The sequence below is a fragment of the Leopardus geoffroyi genome, chromosome B2 (assembly GCF_018350155.1).
Source record: "Leopardus geoffroyi isolate Oge1 chromosome B2, O.geoffroyi_Oge1_pat1.0, whole genome shotgun sequence".
NCBI lineage: Eukaryota > Metazoa > Chordata > Mammalia > Carnivora > Felidae > Leopardus > Leopardus geoffroyi.
In genome coordinates, this window is record NC_059332.1 from 105,090,159 (window position 1) to 105,111,486 (window position 21,328).

At 41.0% G+C, this 21,328-nt stretch overlaps 2 protein-coding genes across 2 annotated transcripts in view; one reads left to right on the top strand and one right to left on the bottom strand.

Annotated features, from left to right (window-relative positions):
• The window catches only part of TRAPPC3L (trafficking protein particle complex subunit 3L), a 40,968-nt gene that overhangs the window by 6,663 nt on the left and 12,977 nt on the right, over positions 1-21,328 (bottom strand). The window lies entirely within an intron of this gene.
• Positions 889-9,931, top strand: CALHM5 (calcium homeostasis modulator family member 5). The gene is made up of 2 exons (XM_045499348.1): positions 889-1,545; positions 5,464-9,931. Exons 1-2 carry the CDS (start codon positions 1,006-1,008, stop codon positions 5,851-5,853), a joined length of 930 nt encoding a protein of 309 aa, XP_045355304.1. The 5' UTR covers positions 889-1,005; the 3' UTR covers positions 5,854-9,931.

The window sequence follows — 21,328 nt, forward strand, 5'->3', positions numbered from 1 at the left end:
TATAAGTACAGTGTTCTCTATTAGGAAGCAATCCTGCAAATACTCACAGAGAAGGAAACTGCTATTCTGTTCATGAATATTGAGTGGGAATTTGCCAGGTGGACAGGGTGGGAGTGGGAGGTGTTCTAGGTGGAGGAAAGATGTCATGGGCAGGAAATACCATGATCAAGTTCAGGGCAGACTGGTATTTATCAGTCGTGGGTAGCATAAAGCCCCGAAGCTGTGAGTAGGTTAGGACAGAATTGAATTTCCATTTGAAGGATCTCCTTTGTGTGAGCTTGGAGGATGGATTTGGGTTGAGGGTAGGGTTGGGCAGGAGGTCAAAGGCAGAGATAGTAATCAAGAGGTTACTAGGAAAGAAATGATGAGGACCTTCTCATTTTGTCTTTCACTGAAAACTCAAATGCCCCCTAAACTTTTCCATAGAAATTTTAGGTAGCCCAAATCCTAAAATTTGGCTCAAATCTCTGACACTAGTCAGTTTAAGAGGACACAAAAAAATGAATCTTTCAGATCTTAAGGCAAAGTAGCAAAAGTAGCAGTCTTAAGCAACAAGGGAAAAATCATCATGAGACTCCTGGCCTGGAGACTAGATTTGGCTCTCAGTGAATTGGCTGAGACCCATTTCTGCTAATGTTGATTCCTCTGGCTGGAAAATTCCTAGACTATTATTTATAGGATTGAGAATCCGAAAAAAATTCTGATTCCCAATCCAAGCCATATGAAAATAACATAAAATGGAAGCTGTGCACTCTGAATGTACTCAGATTCTCAGTGTTTGGGCCCCGGTTCCGTGGCACAAAATTCACCAGTAGGAGGCGTTATCTGAGCATGGTTGGGAAATACTCATTCCTAGGCAATGACATTGTTTCCTTATCTGGCTGAATTCAGTCTGAGAAGGAGGACTGTTGTTTCTAATGAAGAAGGAGCTCCACCCTCGGCCACTGCCGCAGCTGCTCTGCCAATAAATAAGGGCAAAGCATTTTCCCTTTGTGTATTTTCAACATGGATGCTTTTCAGGGGATTTTAAAATTCTTCCTCAACCAGAAAACTGTTATTGGCTACAGCTTCATGGCTCTGCTGACCGTGGGGAGCGAGCGTCTCTTTTCACTGGTGGCTTTTAAGTGTCCCTGCAGCACTGAGAATGTGGTCTATGGGCTGGTTTTCCTGTTTGCTCCTGCTTGGGTGTTACTGATCCTGGGATTCTTTCTGAACAGCAAGGCGATGAGGCTCTTCACCGGCTGCTGTGTGAATCCCAGGAAAATCTTCCCCAAAGGTCACAGCTGCCACTTTTTCTATGTCCTCGGCCAGATCACTCTGAGTTCATTGGTGGCTCCAATGATGTGGCTTTCTGTGGCTCTGCTCAATGGGACTTTTTATGAATGTGCCATGAGCGGGACCAAAAGTTCAAGACTCCTGGGACTGATTTGCAAGGGCAAGCCCCAGGAATGCTGGGATGAACTTTACAAAGTGTCTTGTGGCAAAACCAGCATGGCCCCCACGGACAACGAAGAACTGAAACTGTCCCTGCAAGCCCAGTCTCAGGTAAGAAAGGACAAACTTGCCTTTTTCTCGCAAAGTATTCTGTCTGTACTCACTTCCGGCAGAGCTGAGTCTGAATCTTGTTAGAACATTTTGAAACCAAATGGAAATTGGAACATCATGCAGCATTAAGACAATCTCAGGGAAAGCTTTTTAGAGGTTGGTGGCTCCGTAAAATTGCTGATTGCATTGTCTTTTCCACTTCCAAAAAGAAAATATCCTCTGGGTTATGCGTATGTAAATACTTAAGTGCTTTAAAACAATCTCTCCGGGTTGACTTTGTAAATAATGCATGACGCTAACTCATAATTGAGCGTTAATGACAGAGCTGTAATTAGAAATTACTGCCTTCTATCAATTATTTTCAAACTGGTTTCTCAGAAAAACACACATAGCATTCATCTATTAAAATATAGCTGAACCAAATGAACTCTTATTTTTCAAAGCTGCACGTAATATAATTAGTTTAGAGATTCCCTCAAGTGATTTCTGGCAACTGTTATCTCTGTGTATAAATATTGTCAAGATTGAGAAAGATTTCCTGTCCAAAATGGGAGGCGGCAGTCTTTAAATAGCCTTCAGTGAAAAGTGACGGTATTCTCTAGGGAGGTTAGGTCTTCTGCTCTTTGCGCTCTACAGGTTTTATTTAATAGAAGGAAATTGTAGCTTTACCTAATTGACACAGGGAAGTAGCTTGTCATCCGTCCAGGTACATGAGCACAAATCCAGATGTGGAGCCTTGCCCTGGCCTCAGGAAAAGACTGAATTCCTACTTGGGAGTAGTAGGATTATGTTCCCCAAACCAAAACAACCAATAAGAGTACATAAACAGATCCACAATTTCTCAGGAATGCTATTTGTTTCAGAATAAAGGCGCTCAAAATGGTATATTCTTACTTTTTGAACAAGGACGTGCCTTTTCAACAACACGTCAAGGCAGTCTGGTTTTAAAATCATACTTTCCAAAGCTGGTTGGCTGTATAGTCACATGGTACTTTTTTCATAAGCTGATAAGCTTCAAAATGCCCCACAACAAAATCTTTTGTTTAATGCATAAAGCTCATCTTAGATAAAAACATTCCAGGATCCCAAATGTCTTCCTTCTTTTGTTGAAGGAGGGTACTAATTACAAATGTTATGATACAATGAGAGATTTATGATTTATGTCCTCAGGCACCAGGCTCTATTCAGTTCATGCCAGATCCAAACACTCATCACTGTGTGAGCTTTTCTTCTCTAAACACAGGCATAAGGAATTATGAATATCCTGTCATAGCTTATCCTGGGCACACTACCTGTTTACTTTTCAGCAGAATGAGAAAGACCCAGGGCTGATTTCTAGGGGAGGATGCACACGGGATATAGACAAGGGGAGCTATATCAATGACAGCTGCTGACCACAGTGGTTCAGCCAGGCAGGAGCAACAGGGAATCCAGACCAATAGTTGGATATGTGGGTGGGGGTGGAAAAAGTTCCCTATCCAATGGGGGGGGGGGGTGCAAAGAAAGAAGAGATCCAGCTGGATTTCTAACTTCTATTCTTTTTTTTTTTAATTTTTTTTTTCAACATTTATTTATTTTTTTGGGACAGAGAGAGACAGAGCATGAACGGGGGAGGGGCAGAGAGAGAGGGAGACACAGAATCGGAAACAGGCTCCAGGCTCTGAACCATCAGCCCAGAGCCTGACGCGGGGCTCGAACTCACGGACCGCGAGATCGTGACCTGGCTGAAGTCGGACGCTTAACCGACTGTGCCACCCAGGCGCCCCTCTAACTTCTATTCTTAAGGCAGTTAGAGTGGACAAGTGGCAAGAGCTTGGTCTTAGAGTTGGCTAGCCTTGGGTTTGAATCCTGACTCTACCACTTACCAGCTCTGTGACCCAGAACTAATGGTTTTACCCCTCTGAGCCCCAGTTTGCTCATAGTTGGGAGTAATAACACCTACCTTGGAGGGCTGCTGAAAGGTGTAGAGATGAAGGACACAAATGGGCATAAAGCTGTTGACTCACAGTAAGGGTTCTAAATTAATGAGAACACTGCCAGGGTTTGAGAGAGGAGACTCATGAAGAATGGAACATATTGAGGGCTGGTGTGAGAGCATTCGCCATGTCTATTTAGATTCTGGATACTATGAATTGGGGAAGAACAAGAGGGCTCAGTGCTCAGTACTCGGAGCAAGGTAACACCAAAATCATGCAATGTGGAAGGAGGAGTCTGTAGTTGATTGAATAGTATAGCTCAGGCAGAGCTGGCTCAGATGCTGAGGTGAGATGGTCTGCTGGCCTGCAGGATGTCCGGCTGCGTGGAAAGAAGAAGGTAGAAGAGGAAGAGAAGAGGTAGCCAACCACAAGTGATTCAAGGTAAATATGAAGACTTTCACGTGGTGGAAGCTGTGTCTCATTCATAAATCACGAAAGAAAGATACCACGAGTTCAGTAATGCTTTTACGTGAATATATAACATCCGAAAAATTGCAGCATGTGACAATAGCTAACACATACTGAATGCGTATGTATGTCTACACTGTCTCATTTCAATTCCCCAAATTCCCCTCTGAGGTGGGTAACCCCCATTTTACAACTGAGGAAATGAGGCACCCATAGGAAATGAGAACACCTGTAGGAAAGGGAAGGTTGAGATTTAAATCCAGTTAGTTCCACTCCAGAGTTGGCATTCACGTGGAGTCTGAGACCCTCACAATGCCTCCACAATCTGAGCCAGAGTGTGGGAACCACTGGTTTAAAGCATTGCAACTTATTTGTAGTTCTGTTACGGTCTGAATGGGTTCATTTGCAGATTATGGCTTCTATTTTCAAACAGGCCCATTTGCTGAGAAATACTAAGGGTCATTGAAAACGTCAAGAGAAACTGTGAAAGGGCTCTGTTAGTTGTCCAAATATGAGATTAATTCCAATTGTGACCAATGCAATTAGAGCAACAAAAAAGTTTAGAAGGTACGTCGAGCTATTTAGAGTTCTGCTTTTAAAATTCAGGGAAAAAAATGCCACCTGAACCAGTTTTTACTTAGGAATTTTTTTTTTTTCTAATTACCAAAATTCTGAACCAGTAATCCTGAAGGTTTAGAATGACGCTGAGGTTCTTTTTTCTTTTCTTTTTTTTTTTTTTAATGCAGCTTTTCAATTCTTCTGGCTTCAGTTTCCTTATTGTATTATGCCTGTCTCACTTGATCATGGGTAATGAGTAATGCTACTTCTCTGAGAGAGGGTCTGTTGTTCTCTGCAAACAACGTAACATGGAAAAATCAGTCACTAGCCATGAATGTGTATTTATCAATGCCTGAAAACTCCTGGCTGAGGAATTGTTCATTTGTGCAAATGACCACACTTCCACATGCACAGAATTCCTTCCTTTAATAGCTATTTGAGGGGTTGGTTTAACTGATTCTTGGATAATTTACATTTTTGCAATTTTCCATTTGCTTGTCTTCTGGCTATTTCTTTTTTTTTATTTTTTATTTTTTAATTTTTTTTTCAACGTTTATTTATTTTTTTTGGGACAGAAAGAGACAGAGCATGAACGGGGGAGGGGCAGAGAGAGAGGGAGACACAGAATCGGAAACAGGCTCCAGGCTCTGAGCCATCAGCCCAGAGCCTGACGCGGGGCTCGAACTCATGGACCACGAGATCGTGACCTGGCTGAAGTCGGACGCTTAACCGACTGTGCCACCCAGGCGCCCCTGGCTATTTCTTTGTATACGGGCAACGTTGGGTAGGATGGATGATAGAGATTAGGTAAACTCGAACTTTATTTTGACTGTTACAAAATTAACATGAAGTATTTCAACTGAGGTATAGCAATGCCTGTGGTGTTAACGCAGCAAACACTTACCAGTAACACCATCCCGGCTCCCTGGGAAGTGGCTTTGCCTCTACATGTCCTCACTGTTTCTTTCTTTCTAAGATTCTAGGATGGTGCCTGATTTGTTCAGCGTCTTTCTTCTCTCTGCTCACCACTTGCTATGCTCGCTGCCGATCTAAAGTCAGCCACCTGCAGCTGAGTTTTTGGAAGATGTATGCACAAAAGGAGAAGGAGCAGTTGGAGAATACATTCCTGGAGTATGCCAACAAGCTGAGTGAGCGAAACCTGAAGTGCTTTTTTGAAAACAAGAGGCCGGATGCTTTCCCCATGCCCACCTTTGCAGCCTGGGAGGCTGCCTCAGAGCTGCATTCTTTCCACCAAAGTCGGCAACACTACAGCACTCTGCATAAGGTGGTGGAGGATGGTCTGGAACATAGCCCTGAGGACGATGAGACCACACTGGTACTTGTGGGTACTGCGCACAGCGTGTAGTTCATCTACCACACGGACTCATGGTGTTCAGGGCTCATTCTGACATCTTCGGCTGCATCGACAGCAACCTGTGTATCTCTGTGTTTTCTCGCCATTAGTGTTTCCTTGAAGACAACAACCCAAAGAGAAGCAGCGTTGCAGCTCCTGAGGGAAGGCTGTGTCGGGATGTGTCAGGGCTGTGTCAGGATGTGCTCAAACTGATGCCGAGTGACGGTCAAGGATGGTGAGAAAGGTGCTCTTCCATTGGTTGGGGGTTGGGGCTCAGTGGCTTCAAGTTCTATGATTTTATGGCTTGACGAGACTCATGCAAGAAGGTCTGCTGCTCTATATAAATATTGGTCATGGCATCTGGGAGCAGAAGTGTTGACTTGTGAGTAACCAAGATCCTCTTAACTGACTGCTATAGACAGTGGGGTCAGTGGTGCAGTCAGCGGAAATCCTCGTCCTGCAAATCTATTCGACTGCCTTTCAGGGACGTATGAAAATCTACCATTTGGAATTCATTTCCTTGGAATCTGAAGACAGCAGTTTTCAAGAATAACACATTGAAAGGATATGGTGCTTAAAATTTAGAGCTTTTCACATGTTTCCACTGTGCTCTGAAAGCATGTCCCTATAGGCAGGGCTGTATTATGACTTTTGGGGGCCCTAGGCACTCTGCCTCCATAGACCCCTTTTTACTTTAAATGCACGCGCGCACACACACACATATGCATGCACATACACATTTATGACTGTATTAATATAAATACAAATAAATTAATATTATATACTAAAATACTTTTTCAACCCCAAAGTTCATTTTCTTCTAATTTAAAAAAAAATTAAAAACACTTTTGGAACCCCTACAAGTATGGTGGTTTCTAGGCATAGTGCCTACTGTGCTGAATGGGTAAGTCGGCCCTGACTGGAGGTCTGGGGAAACTGTCAAAGCAGTGCTGGTGTAAAACTGTTTTGTAGTTTTATGTTTATTAGAAATAATGCAAATTTTGCATTCTACTATGTTATATACCCACATTAGTTTAAATATATATACACACATATATGTGTGTATATAATATATATAACACACACACACATATATACATGCATATATATTATATATATATATATATATATTTTTTTTTTTTTAAAGTTTCCCTAAATCTCTTAGTGGAATTGATGTGTAAAGAGGCACTACATTTTACACTGTGGCTCACACTCTGTATCACTAAAAATCCTGGCTCCCTAGCTGGACAATCCTGGGAATGAACCCTTTATTACCATGGAACGTTACCCCAAATTGAAGACAGGACCCTATAAATGTTAAGACCTGGAACATATCCTTGGGAAGTTAAAGGAGCAGGGTCAGGCGTGTGTGTGTTTAGATGGGAGAGGGGAAGGTGGAGGATGTAACGTCGCAATATATTTGTAATATATTTGATATATTACTTGGATTTTAAACATGGTATGTGATTAGTATTTTACAAATGGCTCCTAAAAAACACCCTGATGTGAAATGTTTGCCAATTTCTATGACGCAGATTCAAGTTTCCAAGGTGAGGTCACTGAAGGCGGAGTGGGGAAGAAATGCGAACCGCAGGCTCTCCTGAACCTGTGAGCTTTCAAAGAAGGTCTTAAAGCTAGCATTTTTTTTTTTTTTTTTTTTTCATTTACGTTGATTCTAACCAAACCAACTTCACTGCATCTTTGGTCCTTCTGGGTTTCACTCTAATCAAAACTAACCATGGTAAACGAAATGTGGCTCAATGGCTCTACCTGGGAGATGGAATCTTATCCTTCTCCCCTTGAATCTGGCCTTAGTGAACCAATAGACTATAGCAGAAGTGAAGCCAGATTGTGGAAATGTTGCCTCTTATGCCTTGTCTCTGGTAATGCTCAGCCTGGCCAAGCCAGCCAAGTGGAGAGGGAGACGCCATTACAGCCATTCAGACTTTGAGCCACCACTTCTGAGGCTGCAGACATTGTAGGGCACTCTCTAAATCTCTGACCCAGAAAATCATGAGCTTAAATAAATGTTTGTTGTTTTCAGCCACCAAATTTTGGGGCACTATGAAGCAATATGAGGGCCTACATCAAACCTAATACATGAAAATAAGAATTTATTAAGGGAGAGAAAGTAGAGGCAAACTGGATTTATACAAACTGGATTATACATAGATTTACACAAAGATTCTCTTTATACATAAGCTTTTCCTTAGTAGTTTTCTCCTCTAGATTCCATTTAGCAGTATGTCCTCTATAGCACGCTTTGATAGATGCTGAATACTTTTCTCTCCAACATTGCTTCACTAAAGCCTGAGATTAATTTGTAATTATTTCTGGTTAAATGTGTTTCGAGAGGAACATACTTCTGTGGGTTAAATTCTGTTTAAAATAAACATGTTACTGAGAGGAGTAACATATGATTTGTCATTAATACCTAGAACAAAATGGGAGCAGAGGGCACAGGGTAGGTTGGCCTTGAGTAAACTAGAAACAGATTGTTTTTCTAGTCTTGCTCCTCAAACCGTTGTCTTCAGACCATCAGCATCAGCATCACTAGGGAGTCTGTTAGCAATGCAGAATCAGACCCCATCCCAGACCTGCTGAATCCAGTCTTCCGTTTAACAGAACCTTAGGTGATTCCTATGCAACTTAGATTTTAGAAGCACTAGAGATAGTGGTCCTCAAACTTTCAGCTCACGCAAAAATCATCCAGAGGGCTTGTTAACAGAGACTGCTGAGACCAGAGTGTCTGATTTGGTAGGTCTGGAGCGAAGCAAGAGAATTTGCATGTGTAACCGAGTTCATATTGTTGGTCCAGGGATCATTTCTTGAGAACTGCTTTAAAGCACAAAGCAGGCCATACTGGGGAAAGCAGGCTAAAAGAGAATCTTGGGCTCCACCCCAACGCTAGTGAATTAGACACCTTTGTGGTGTTGTTATCAACCTGTCTGGGAACATGGGGTGCCTTTCCATTTATTTTCCATTTATTAAAGGCTACCTTTTGTCCTTTAGAAATATTTTAAAGATTTCCTCACACATTTTGTAAGTTTCCCATATTTGTAGGCTATAGTTAATGGCTTCTTTTTCCCATGATGTCTTCTCAGTTATTGTTATTCCAGTACATGAAAAAATTATTTCTTTATGCACATCAATTTTGTATCATTCTACTTTTCTTTTATTATTTTATTCTTTGTAGAGCTTTTCAGAATTAGAAAATAACCATTTTGCAACCCCTAGTGATGTAATGGATCTACACAATAAATAATGAATTCTAAAGTACTAGGTGAAAGCATAGTGGGATGGGGACTGTGTCACATGAGGCCACTTATCTCCCTTAGCATCCCTAAAAATGGGATGGTCCGATATTCTGTGTCCCCTTATGCCGTGCAGTGCAAGAGTAAGTACACAGCGTCACCTGTCAAGTATCGTTTCCTAGGAAATTAAGTCTGAATCTAATCAGGTATTAGACCAAATTGTCACTTTATAGGGAATACAGGCAAAAAATCTGCAAGTTAATTAGCACCATGAAGAAGTGACCAAGTAAATCTATGATATAGGACATTCTATTTGACACATGACCCAGTTTTTCACAAACCAATGGCATAAAAAAAGGAGAAAAAATGAGACACGAGAGACATAACAACCAGAAGCAACACGTGGGCCTTGTGTATAACCTGCTTCATACAGCCAACTATAACAGGGTATCTTTGTGCTATTTAGGGAAATATGAATGGTATTAAATGGATATTATATGATTTCAGGGAATTATTTATAATAATATTATAAATCAAAGACCTGTATATAAAATATATACCTTGTTATGTATAATTATAGCATGGTACTTTATATTTTTTTAAAAAGTCCTTACCAGTTAGAGACTCATATTGAAATGTTTCTGTATGAATTAGCATAATGTTTAGAATTTTCTTTAAAATATTTTGTCACAAAAAGGGGAGGTAGCTGAAGGATGAAACAAGATTGGCAAAATATTGATACTTACTGAAGCTGGACAGCAGGTACATTCTCTTTACCTTTGTGTATGCTTGAAAATTTCCATAATAGTTATGTAATGAAATGATTTATACGCTCACCTCAGTTCTTCTGCTGAAGTGTTGTCAATCAACTCCTGCTTGCCTGAATTTTACCCTCTGGTATCATTCTCAGAAAAGGTTCTTGGGAATACTATTCCCTGAATTCTTACATATTCAAATGTCGGCCTGCTCTTTACTTGAAGAGCAGCTTAGCTGGTTCACACTTTCTCTACTTGGGTAAATTTTAAATGTTAGTCCATTTTCTTTTGTCACTGAATGTTGCTGAGGAGAAATCCAATGCCATCCCGATTTATCTCTAACACGATACTTTGGCCTATATTTTCGCATCTTTAAAGTCTTTAAAGATACTAAATCTGCCTTCAGATGGGTCTTTTGGATCAGTTTTCCCTGCTCCAAGGTATACTTTTCATTATGAAGAAACATTTTCTTCGGTTTCAAAAAATGGCGTTTGTGAATTTCCCTTCATTCTCCTTATTGCACTATATGATTTTCAAGAAACCTCGTGGTTTTGAATTCAGAATGAAGCCACTGCTATGCTCCTATTGGATTTTCATTTATTTAATAATAATTTTAAAAACCTAAGTTAATCTTGTGGTTTTGATTCTTGTTTCATCTATTTCTACCTTCTCTTTTCCCTCAGTCTGCCCATGCAACTAGAGTAGAGCCTATACTTGACATTTTGACATTCGTAGCCTGTGACCTATGAGGTGAAGAGAGAGGAGCAGTGGATCTGTATACGCACCTCTTATGTGGCGGCTGCAAGGATGATTTCTCTGTGTGGTTGCTGTCTCGATTGGTATCATATATTCAACCCAATCCCATCATTTCCCAAAGTTCCCAAGGGAGCCTACACTGCTCCGAGGAGCTGACATGAGGAAGGATTGGGCTCCGGTTCTCATCGTTTATAGCACCAGCTTCACGGTGTGTCCCAGGACATAGTGAGACTTTAAGAGAGACAAAAGGGTAAGCTGAGCTACTGAGGCTGGAGCCCAAGCATGGAGGGAAGCCCCAGAAAGGAGTCTTCATTAGTTGCAGGCAGGGCAAGTGTACTTATGCCCATTTGAATAGGGTTTTGATCAAGGGCATTGAGTTAGTTAAATCCCTTTTGGGGTTGCAAAATACTTATTGCAAATACACAATGTCATATTCGAGTTTGGAAGGAAATCTGCTTTTAGGTAGCTTCACAAAATATTTTCAGTGTTCAGTTGGTTAAAACTGAATTATGCAGAAAGAACATTTGTGCACCTGGAAGAGAGATCATATTCTAAATTTTGCACTTCTGCTAAGGAGGAAAGGCAGAATTAATGTTTATTGACAACCTATTATGTGCTGGATACTTTACATATGACTAAATTGAAAACTTCCCAACCATACTGGGGAGGAGGTATTATTGTTTCTATTTTTATGAATAACACTAAAGTTCAAAAAGGTCAAGGTTAAGCCACAGGTAAGAGAATAGAGCCTAAATTTGGACCTGGATTTGTCTGAGCTCTTAACTTCTACCACATAAGTGTTGTCTCACGTTGGTGTAATAACAAGTTTTTATTTAATCTTTAAAAGCATGTTTCCTCATGGTAATTACAGTGTTGAATTAGTACATCTCTGAGTTTCTTCCAATTCTTCTGTCCTAAATCTCACAGCCAGTAGCACATGACTTTCATCAATGGACTTCTTGCTGTACTCCTGGCAATTGATAGCCAACTCCAAGGTTCCCGGCCTCTCTCCCATCCTTTTCTACTCTGAGTTCCCAGATCATTTGGGATAGCTGTGCTCAAACTATACTTCTGGTTCACTATATAAATAAGGTCACCTTCCTAATATTTCCTTAGATAAAAATGATAATTGGGGCGCCTGGGTGGCCCAGTCGCTTAAGCATTCGGCCTCGGCTCAGGTCATGATCTCACAGTTCATGAGTTTGAGCCTTGTGTTGGGCTCTGTGCTGACAGCTCAGAGCCTGGAGCCCGTTTCAGATCCTGTGTCTCCTTTTCTCTCTGCCCCTCCCCCACTTGTTCTCTCAAAAATAAATAAACATTAAAAAATTTTTAAAAAGATAATTGATAAAGAAGGAATCTTTAGCAATATAAAGTTCATACAAGATTTAGAATAGTCTATAAGCTCTAATTTTTATATCTTTAGAGCCGTCTTTCTGTCTGTCCATATGAACTAGTCATATTTTTACAGATTTCCTGACCATATAGCTGCACTAATGCTGGAGAAAAATCTTTAAAAGTTTTAAATTATAATGAAAACTGAAATGAAAATGGGGAAAACGAATTAGTTATTTCATCTAATCCCATTCTTCAAATCATTTCCAAGAATAGGATAAGGTAAGATACATATGAATTCAGATGATATGAGTAATTCCACTTAAGAATAATACCTCAAAATATATACATCTTTGGGCAGAGTACATAACCCATAAAACGGTTTCTAGTTGCATTGTAACAATATTTTGCTCCTAGATTTTAGCATGAACAGATGTGCGTCTGTATTAATAATGATTGCTGATGTTATCAACAGAACAAGTTTATTTCTCCCTGGAGTTTTTTTTTGGTATTTGCGTCATGGGAGGAAACATGAAGGGTGGAAACTGGCGTTTTTAAAAATCTCGCTTCATTAAACACCTGGCTAACTATGAGTGAGTCTCACTGACCCTGTATAGGAAATAAATAGTTTAAAAAAATATAGAATCACAAACCAGTGTTTGATAAATTTCCATCTTCTTTGGAGTGAATGTCCTAGAAGATGCAGCTTCCCTACCTACCTCCTTCCCAAGAGATAAGTTAGTCATCCCAGCCCCTGGTTGGGTGGGCTTTGTTTCAATCAAGACTACCTACTTTTGTTCCAATGACATTTTCTTTTATTTGAAATATGTAAAAGAAATAAAATGAGAGGCAAGTCTGAAAGAATTTGGACTGAGGGTCTGGAGGAATAGCAGGCCTCACATGCCTCCCTGCCATTATAGCAATCACCCTGGAGCACCAACCAAGGAGCACAGTTTGCAAACTCTTGCTTTAAGTCAGTGGATGCACATGAAGATCACTTGGGGAGCATTTTCAAAGTTTTGATGCCTGGGTCTTATTTCCAGAGACCCCACTCAGTAGGTCAAAAGTAGGGCCTGGGCATCTGTTTTGTTGTTGTTTTGTTTTGTTTTGTTTTGGAAAAGCTGTAGGTGATTCTGTAGGGCAATAAGGATTGAGAGTCATTACCCTGGAGCATCACTGAGAGGTCCAGGCAAGTTTGGTCAAAATCTTTCTTCTGACAAGAATGCACTAAGCAGGGAGGCCCCAGAGTGTGAATGTCTTCCCTAGTGTCTCTGAATTCTTAGGCTCAGATGGACCTTGCTTTAGCCTTTGAGGTTTGGGGTCTCAGAGTATTTCCTCAGCAGTTTTCATCTCCTGGCAAGAAATTTCATTGTCGATAGTTACAGTAACGAAATGCTCCTGACACTAATGCTATTTTCAGTGCACACGCTTTGGTTTGTTTCATAAGTGAGGCTCTCATGAATCTTATCCAAATGAGTTAAGAAAAAGAAAACAAAGACTCTCCAATGGAAAGTTAAGACAGCCTAGATTTTCATGTGCTGAGATATCTGGAACATTGATAACTTTCCCCTGGAACATCTTTGGTAATAGTGCCAAGGAGGTAAGACGCCTAGAGACAGCCAGATTTCCTGTAAGACCTGATCATAAACAGAACTGGACGATGGACATTCACAGGTAAGGGGGGATAACTTGCAGAATTTACTGACAATTGAGCCTTCAGAGACACTTCCCTGTGACTAAAGGAAAAAGAATACAACACAAATGTAGTCATAATAAAAACTTATGGGTAATTTCCCTGCAGGTGCCCTGCTTTCGTATTGGAATGCTGCTGCAAGTATGTGGTCTGCTGGGTTAGGCCTGATCAGTCTGCAGAATCCACAGAGCTTGTGGTTATGCACACATGCTTTTCCACAAAAGAAAACTTCCTACACTTTTCTTCTTTCACCCCTCCCAGGGGTACAAAGGGGAATAGATCGAGTGTGCGGGTGTTTATGTAAGGCAGTTCTTGCCTACTCAGAGAAGAGAATTAAGCCTAAATGGTTATATTTCTTTAAGCAAGTTTATTAGTTTTAATAATCCATCTGCTATATTTCTGGCCCAAATGGGAAGATTTCTCAAAATACTTGATGAGTTCCTTTTGCTGTTAATATTAACTGCTTTTTAAATACGGAGAATTTTATGACTATAAAGAGTTTTTCTTTCCATTTAATTTTTTTCTACTCCTTTGCTCACAAATGTTACTCAGTAGGAAAACGGCCTGACATTCAGCTAGCTGTGAGGCCAGCCTTCTCTGGAATGTTGTGTGGTGTTGTGCTGTGACTTCCATGGAATTCAATCCCTGTTTATCAAGGGCTCCCACTTATTTTCATATCATATGTTGGAAAAAGTGGAAAAAGTAAAGCAATTCCATAGGCCCCTAACACTAACTTGTGAGTTAGCCTTTGAAAATAGTAATTAATAGCAAAGATTAACAGATTCTATATCTAGAATGCGATGGAATGGGAGAAGATATTTGCAAATGAAATATCAGATAAAGGGCTAGTATCCAAAATCTATAAAGAACTGATCAAAGTCAACACCCAAAAAACAAATAATCCAGTGAAGAAATGAGCAGAAGACATGAATAGACACTTTTCCAAAGAAGACATCCAGATGGCCAACAGACACATGAAAAGATGCTCAACATCACTCCTCATCAGGGCAATACAAATCAAAACCACAATGAGATACCACCTCACACCTCTCAGCATGGCTAAAATTAGCAACTCAGGCAATGACTGATGTTGGCAAAGATGCAGAGAAAGAGGAACCCTTTTGCACTGCTGGTGGGAATGCAGACTGGTGCAGCCACTTTGGAAAACAGTATGGAAGTTCCTCAAAAAATTAAAAATAAATACACTATGACCCAGCAATTGTACTACGAGGTATTTGTTCAAAGGATAAAGGAGTGCTGATTGGAAGGGGCACATGCACCCCAATGTTTATAGCAGCGCTATTAGCAATAGCCAAAGTATGGAAAGAGCCCAAATGTCCATCAACTGATGAATGGATAAAGAAGTATATATATACAATGGAATATTACTGAGTGATGAAAAAGAATGAAATCTTGCAACAACGTGGATGGAACTAGAGTGTATTATGCTAAGTGAAATATGTCAGTCAGAGAAAGATAAATATCATATGATTTCACTCATATGTGGAATTTAAGAAACAAAAGAGATGAACATGAGGGAAGGGAAGGAAAAATTAGATAAAAACAGAGAAGGAGATAAACCATAAGAGACTCTTAAATACAGAGAACAAACTGAGGGTTGCTGGTGGGGTGTTGGGTGAGGGGCTGGGCTAAATGGTGGGGTGTTGGGTGGGGGCCTGGGCTAAATGGGTGAGGGTGATTAAGGAGGGCACTTGTGATGATCACTGGGTGTTATAAGTATGTGATGAACCACTAAATTCTATTCCTGAAATTATTATTACATTATATGTTCGCTAACCTGAATTTAAATAAAAAAACAAAAGCAAAGAAAGATGTTCTATTTAGGCTTAGTCTGATTAGCTTCCATTGTTCAGTTGAAGGATGAAAAGGAACAGGAATCCTGGGAAGGTGTTGAGGGCGAAGGCACCTACAGTGCTTTACCCTTAGGATCCAGCCCCCCCAGAACCACACTGGGAAGTGCTCTTACTGACCTGGTCTCCAGTTGCGTCCTGTCGCCTGTGAACACTCACTCTCCAGTTCCGTCCAGACCCTTTGGATTAATTACTGAGCTCTTCACTCATTTTCTCCTCACCCCATCAGCTCCCCATACAGGTCACATGGTGAAGGATGCCTGGGTCCCAAATCCAACCTAGACTGAGAGGGCTCTGCCATTCCGGTACCTCAGTGTCCCACTTCAATTTTCTGGGTGGAGGTGGGATGCGCATACAATCATGGCCACCTTCTCAAACATCTATTTACAGATTATTCTAGTATAAAACAGTGGCAAGACACCTCAATACTTTAGGATGGTGGGGGCATATCTTTGAACTGACAGTCACAACTATAGGGTGTCTGAGGTAGGTGAAACCAGTGGTATCCTCCCTCCACCCTCTCCTCTCTTCTTGCCCCAGATTATCCAGGTTGTCTGGAGATTATCTTGCCCACAGCGTTGAGTTGCCTGAGGTGGAGCAGATCTGAGCTGAAGGGAAGTTCCCCTCCATGAGCATCTGTGTGGGGAGCACAAAGCTTCCATTCCGTGTCCTGGAAGGCAGAAGGCTGAGCCAGGGCATATCACGGAGTGATGCTGACAGCGAGACAGGGGCTGTGAAGTGCTCCCAGCCTTGATGAGATGAGTCACCTTTGAGAGGATCATGAGCAAAATCCTGACCTCCACATCGATGAGAGATTTTAACAAAGGGCCGGGGTTGCCTAATAATAAAAAGGTTCCAGGTTTCCCCTCTGTTCTATGCCATTCAGGCTGCATTTTTTAGTCTATCCCTTCAAGCAAATTGTGTGTAAGAAGGAGGAGAGTGTGTCGGGGGTGTGGAGGGTTGGCGGGTGGGGGAGGGGGAAACAGGGGGGTGGGAATGGAGGCAACTTTAAAACTGAGATCTAAATTTTCATCCTGGTTAAAAAAAACCAAAACATTCAAAGGACTGAGAAAAGTCTCCTGATTTTGTGCATAGAATCAGGATGTTGACACAATTCAAGTGTTGTGCATTGTACTGGGTGCATTACACTTAGGCTTACACCCAGAACTGTGAAATAGGCCTTTTAGGGAAAGTATTCCTTTTAAACCTGTACATTGTTTAGAAAATGGAGGAAGCCAAATACAATCTGGAAAAAGAATGGAGGGAAAGTAAAATACAGAAGCATAAGGAATAAAACCTGTTTTGTTTTGTTTTTAAGAGAAAGAAAAACCCTAAGATATGCTGATGTCTCTGTCTTGCATGGCCTGGTTCAAGTTAATTTCACCTGGGCAGTTTTCCTATTCACATAAAAAATCAGGTCATCTCTGGTAACATTTTCTGAAAAGACAGAGAATGCCAAGAGAAGGAACTGAAAAAGATTTAGAAAAAGAAACAAAAGCAAAAGCCCCATGGGATTAGAGGACCAGAACAAACTTTTATGATTGGTTCCTTCAGAATAAATTCAAAAGGAAACCTAATACTGTCTGTTGTAGCACATCATTTTGCTTAGGAGAATCTGGCTGGCTCCCATCCACTGAAGCTTCCCTCTGAATTTACCGTTCTGAGAAATGTACCTTCCCCCCACCCCCTGCCCCATTCTTGCTAATGGCCTAAAATATTTACTTTCAACAAATAATGCATTTTGGCTCAGATTGCTTCCCAGAGGATGCATTTTTTTTTAAAGTTTGCTTACTTATTATCTGCAAAATACATAACAAAGACAATTCTATTTCAATACCTTATAGTTAGCATGCTAAATGGAGCCTGCTATACTCTTCTATACAGGAATTCTAGCCTCTGGAATAAAGGAAAACAAACACCAGCATCAGTAAGACAAATAACACAACACAGGGTTCATAGGTAAAGTAAGACTCATAAATAAATGTTGCTAATTTCCTAGACAGGAAGAATATGGTCTTTGCCAATTGCTTTGCCCCATTTGGGGAAATCTCAGAACGTTTTTTGTACCCCAACCCCCTTCTTGGAGGGCTCTCTATGATGGCCAGACTCTGTGTCTCATTACACTGCCATTCGGATCACAGATAATGGTCTAGGATGGGCATCTGAGAGCCTGGGCACTCAGTCCACAGCTTGGCCACAGAAGACGCATGCCATGAAGTCTGTACTCACAGAAGACAAGTTAGAGGCTCTTTTTGGGACTTTGAATATGAGACACAGAGACTCACAGAAGACACACCCAGAAGGGAGAGACTAAAAGAGGGTAAGGAGAAGTCCTGAGGCAGCAGAGTCACTCAGGTGGAGAGAAGATAAAGAATAGAGAGATGTTAGCAGGTAGCTGAAGAGCAAAATCAGCAGAGAATAGTTGAGTCACCAAAATGACGAGGACCGGAGGAGGGAACCACAGATACCTGCTACTGACATGACAGGGTAGACTGAGGGATTTCCCGATTTCTGCTTTTCCATGGCGCCAGCTGGTGTGTCCCATAATATCATTACAATCAACCACTATGACCTGACATAACCCAAACATTCAACACAATTTTTGGCTTTATGATGAGTTTTAGGATACATTTCAAATACTTTCGATAATAAACGGAAATGATTTACTTAAATGCTCAATTTTATCTTTAACTTCTCTTAATGAAATCTTATAAATGGGTTTAGAAAGTATATTTTTTGTGTGTGCAACTAAGGAGACTTTTTTAGATTTTATACTAAAGAAAGGTATAAATGGGGCGCCTGGGTGGCGCAGTCGGTTAAGCGTCCGACTTCAGCCAGGTCACGATCTCGCGGTCCATGAGTTCGAGCCCCGCGTCAGGCTCTGGGCTGATGGCTCAGAGCCTGGAGCCTGTTTCCGATTCTGTGTCTCCCTCTCTCTCTGCCCCTTCCCCGTTCATGCTCTGTCTCTCTCTGTCCTAAAAATAAATAAACGTTGAAAAAAAATAAATAAAAAAAAAGAAAGGTATAACTGTACTTTTTATTTGCCCTCATAATAAACTGGAAGTAATATATGCCTGTTGAGTAAATTATGTAAAATGTAATCTCTAATGATTTGATTATCTATTTAGTGCTTGCATTTTGCAATCACAATTGACCTCAAAGGGGCAAGACTGAATCTCTCCCTTCTCCTGAAACTTTCTACAGTCATATAAGTAAGCAGGGTGGGGGGAGGGGATGAAACTTTCAATACAATTATCAAAATGAGTTCACTGTCTATTATTTAGTGAGAATATTTTCCTGTCCAGGATCCCATGGCACTTCTAATCTTTTTATTGTAAATTGATTATGGTGAGCCACAGGCACTTTTGGAGCACTGGATTCTTTCTTTCTTTCTTTCTTTCTTTCTTTCTTTCTTTCTTTCTTCTTTCGTTCTTTCGTTCTTTCTTCTTTCTTTCTTCCTTTCTTTCTTTCTTTCTTAAGTTTGTGGCTTAATGTGCCATTTTCTTCTTTCTTTCTTTCTTTCTTTCTCTCTTTCTTTCTTTCTTTCTTTCTTTCAATAATTTATTGTTAAGTTAGCTAACATACAGTGTAGTCTTGGCTTCAGGAGCAGATTCCCGTGATCCATCAGTCACATATGACACCCAGTACAGCACTGGATTTTGTATGTGGTAAATATTGCTTGAAGTAAGAGAGCTTCTGCAGGTGGTAGAAATCAGGGCAGGATGGAAGGCAGGCTTTAATTTGGAGATGAATGTGGACCACTGCCCTCTCCTGGACAGAATAGGAGAAGCAGCCGTGTGCACATGAGGGAAAAGATCTAGAATATTGTCCAAATTCATTTAGACAATTCTTAATGAATGTCTACAATGTACTGGTTTGCCATGGCACCGTGGGCCAAACCCCAAGAATGTTTGAAATTATCCCTCCCTTTGAAAAGCTTACAGACAGGATGGGGAAATAAAACTTTCCAGAGATGAAAGATAACTTCACTCACGTGTCAAATCAAAGTAACCCAAGAAAACTCTACATTATTTCCATTCTTTGTAAAATACTTTGGCTCCGGTTAGATGGAGAATAGAAATATATACCAAAAAAAAAAAAAAAAGCTGGTCAAGAGCAAATTCTTGGAAGATCAGCAGGCACAAAACACAATAAAATTGTGTTTCACAGACTAACACATTAAGCTAAAATTCAGACTTATGTGGCTCTTTTTTTTTCACAATAAAAACGTTCTAGGTAAGGATACTCCTGGATTCCCTTACCTTTCCAAAGTTGTTCTGTCATGTTTGTTTACTCATTGTGATTGCAACTCCTGCCTCCTACAAAGAAAACTAAGTTTCACCTTTGGCACATTTCAGAAAATGGACCTGGTCCATTTGAAGCTTATGAAGCCCTAACACAGTGGGTAAGTCTAAACCCCGTTACACCTTTCACTGGGTGGCAGCTGAAGTGCCAATCCACCATTGTGCCTTGCATCTCACTTCTTTGGACTTCTAGAGAAGAGAGCACAAGTTATTAGGCAGTCGTATTCTGGGTCCTTGGCCCACAATGTTATTTAATGGCACTTTTAGCACTAATAAATGGAGAGAGTAGATTTCACAGTTATGGGAGGGAGAACAGATCTGGCTAGAGAGAAATTCGTAACGAACCAGTGGCTGTATTTAATAACTTTCAGTGTTTTAATGGGAAGTCTTTATTTCAGATGTTTGCATATTGAAAATGATGCTCTTCAGTCTGTTTTGCATCCCCATTTGCAAAAAGCTGACAGCACCCTGTTGGGAGAAGGATGCAGCTTCCCTTCTCATCACATCTCCCTTCCACTGGCCAGCTTCTTAGAAGTATAGTTCCTGGGTGCACAGGCCTTTTGGATGGGTCAAACGTGAGGCCACCAAAGTAAACAACAGCCATGGAAATGTATGTAACAATCCTACTGACTCATGCCTTCTGTGCTGGTTGTCAGATTATTGTCTCTCAGCTCCAAACCGACTCATCATTGCCCTGCTTGTGATGCTGGAGATAGATCTCACAAACATTTCTCCTTTGCCAGTAGAAGGGTCTCTAGGGACGCAGCGGGAGGACAGACTTCTCTTCCTGGCTCTGGGGCACCTTTTCTTGGTTTCCTCCTACAGGAAATGGTGACTGGCAGTGCTTCGTATACCCAGTGGCGCTCGCTTCTCAGTTCTGGCCATGATTTCAAGGTTTCCTCACTGCCAGCCTCAGTCCACCTTCACCCCAGTGGGGGATTTCTGCTCATTGGTTTTGATCCATAATTCCCTACCCACCCATCTCAGCCTGACAACGCAGAGGCCTTTTTCAGCATCCACGGGCTGCAATCACATGTCGCCAAAGATGTTTGAACCTCAGCCTTGGGAAGAGAGACCCTCTTCAAAGTGTGTTTTTTCTTTGGGTATTCTCTCTCAGCACCAGGATATTCTTTAGCATTTTCTCCTTTCTTAGTAGCTAGTACCCTATAAATAGTTAATAATGTTTCATGTTAAACCTTCCTTATTGAAACGATTGTGTGGTTTCTGTCTCCTGATGGGGCCTTCACTGATCCACCTTCCCAGCCATGGCACACCCCTCTGGAAGTTTTTAATAAAGTCATTTGTATGTCCCTGTAGAAGCAAAACATCAGTGCTTCTGAGTACAAATCTGTATTGGAGATTGCCGTGGAGCCGCCACCATTCTGAACTGACTCGGGAGCTTTATGCTTCAAAATATTTGAATTACTTGCATAGATGCAGCCTTGGTGGTTTTGTGCGTTCAGATCAGAAGCAAGATAAAAGAAAGAAGGCCAGTACGATTTACCAAAACCTTTCTGTATAG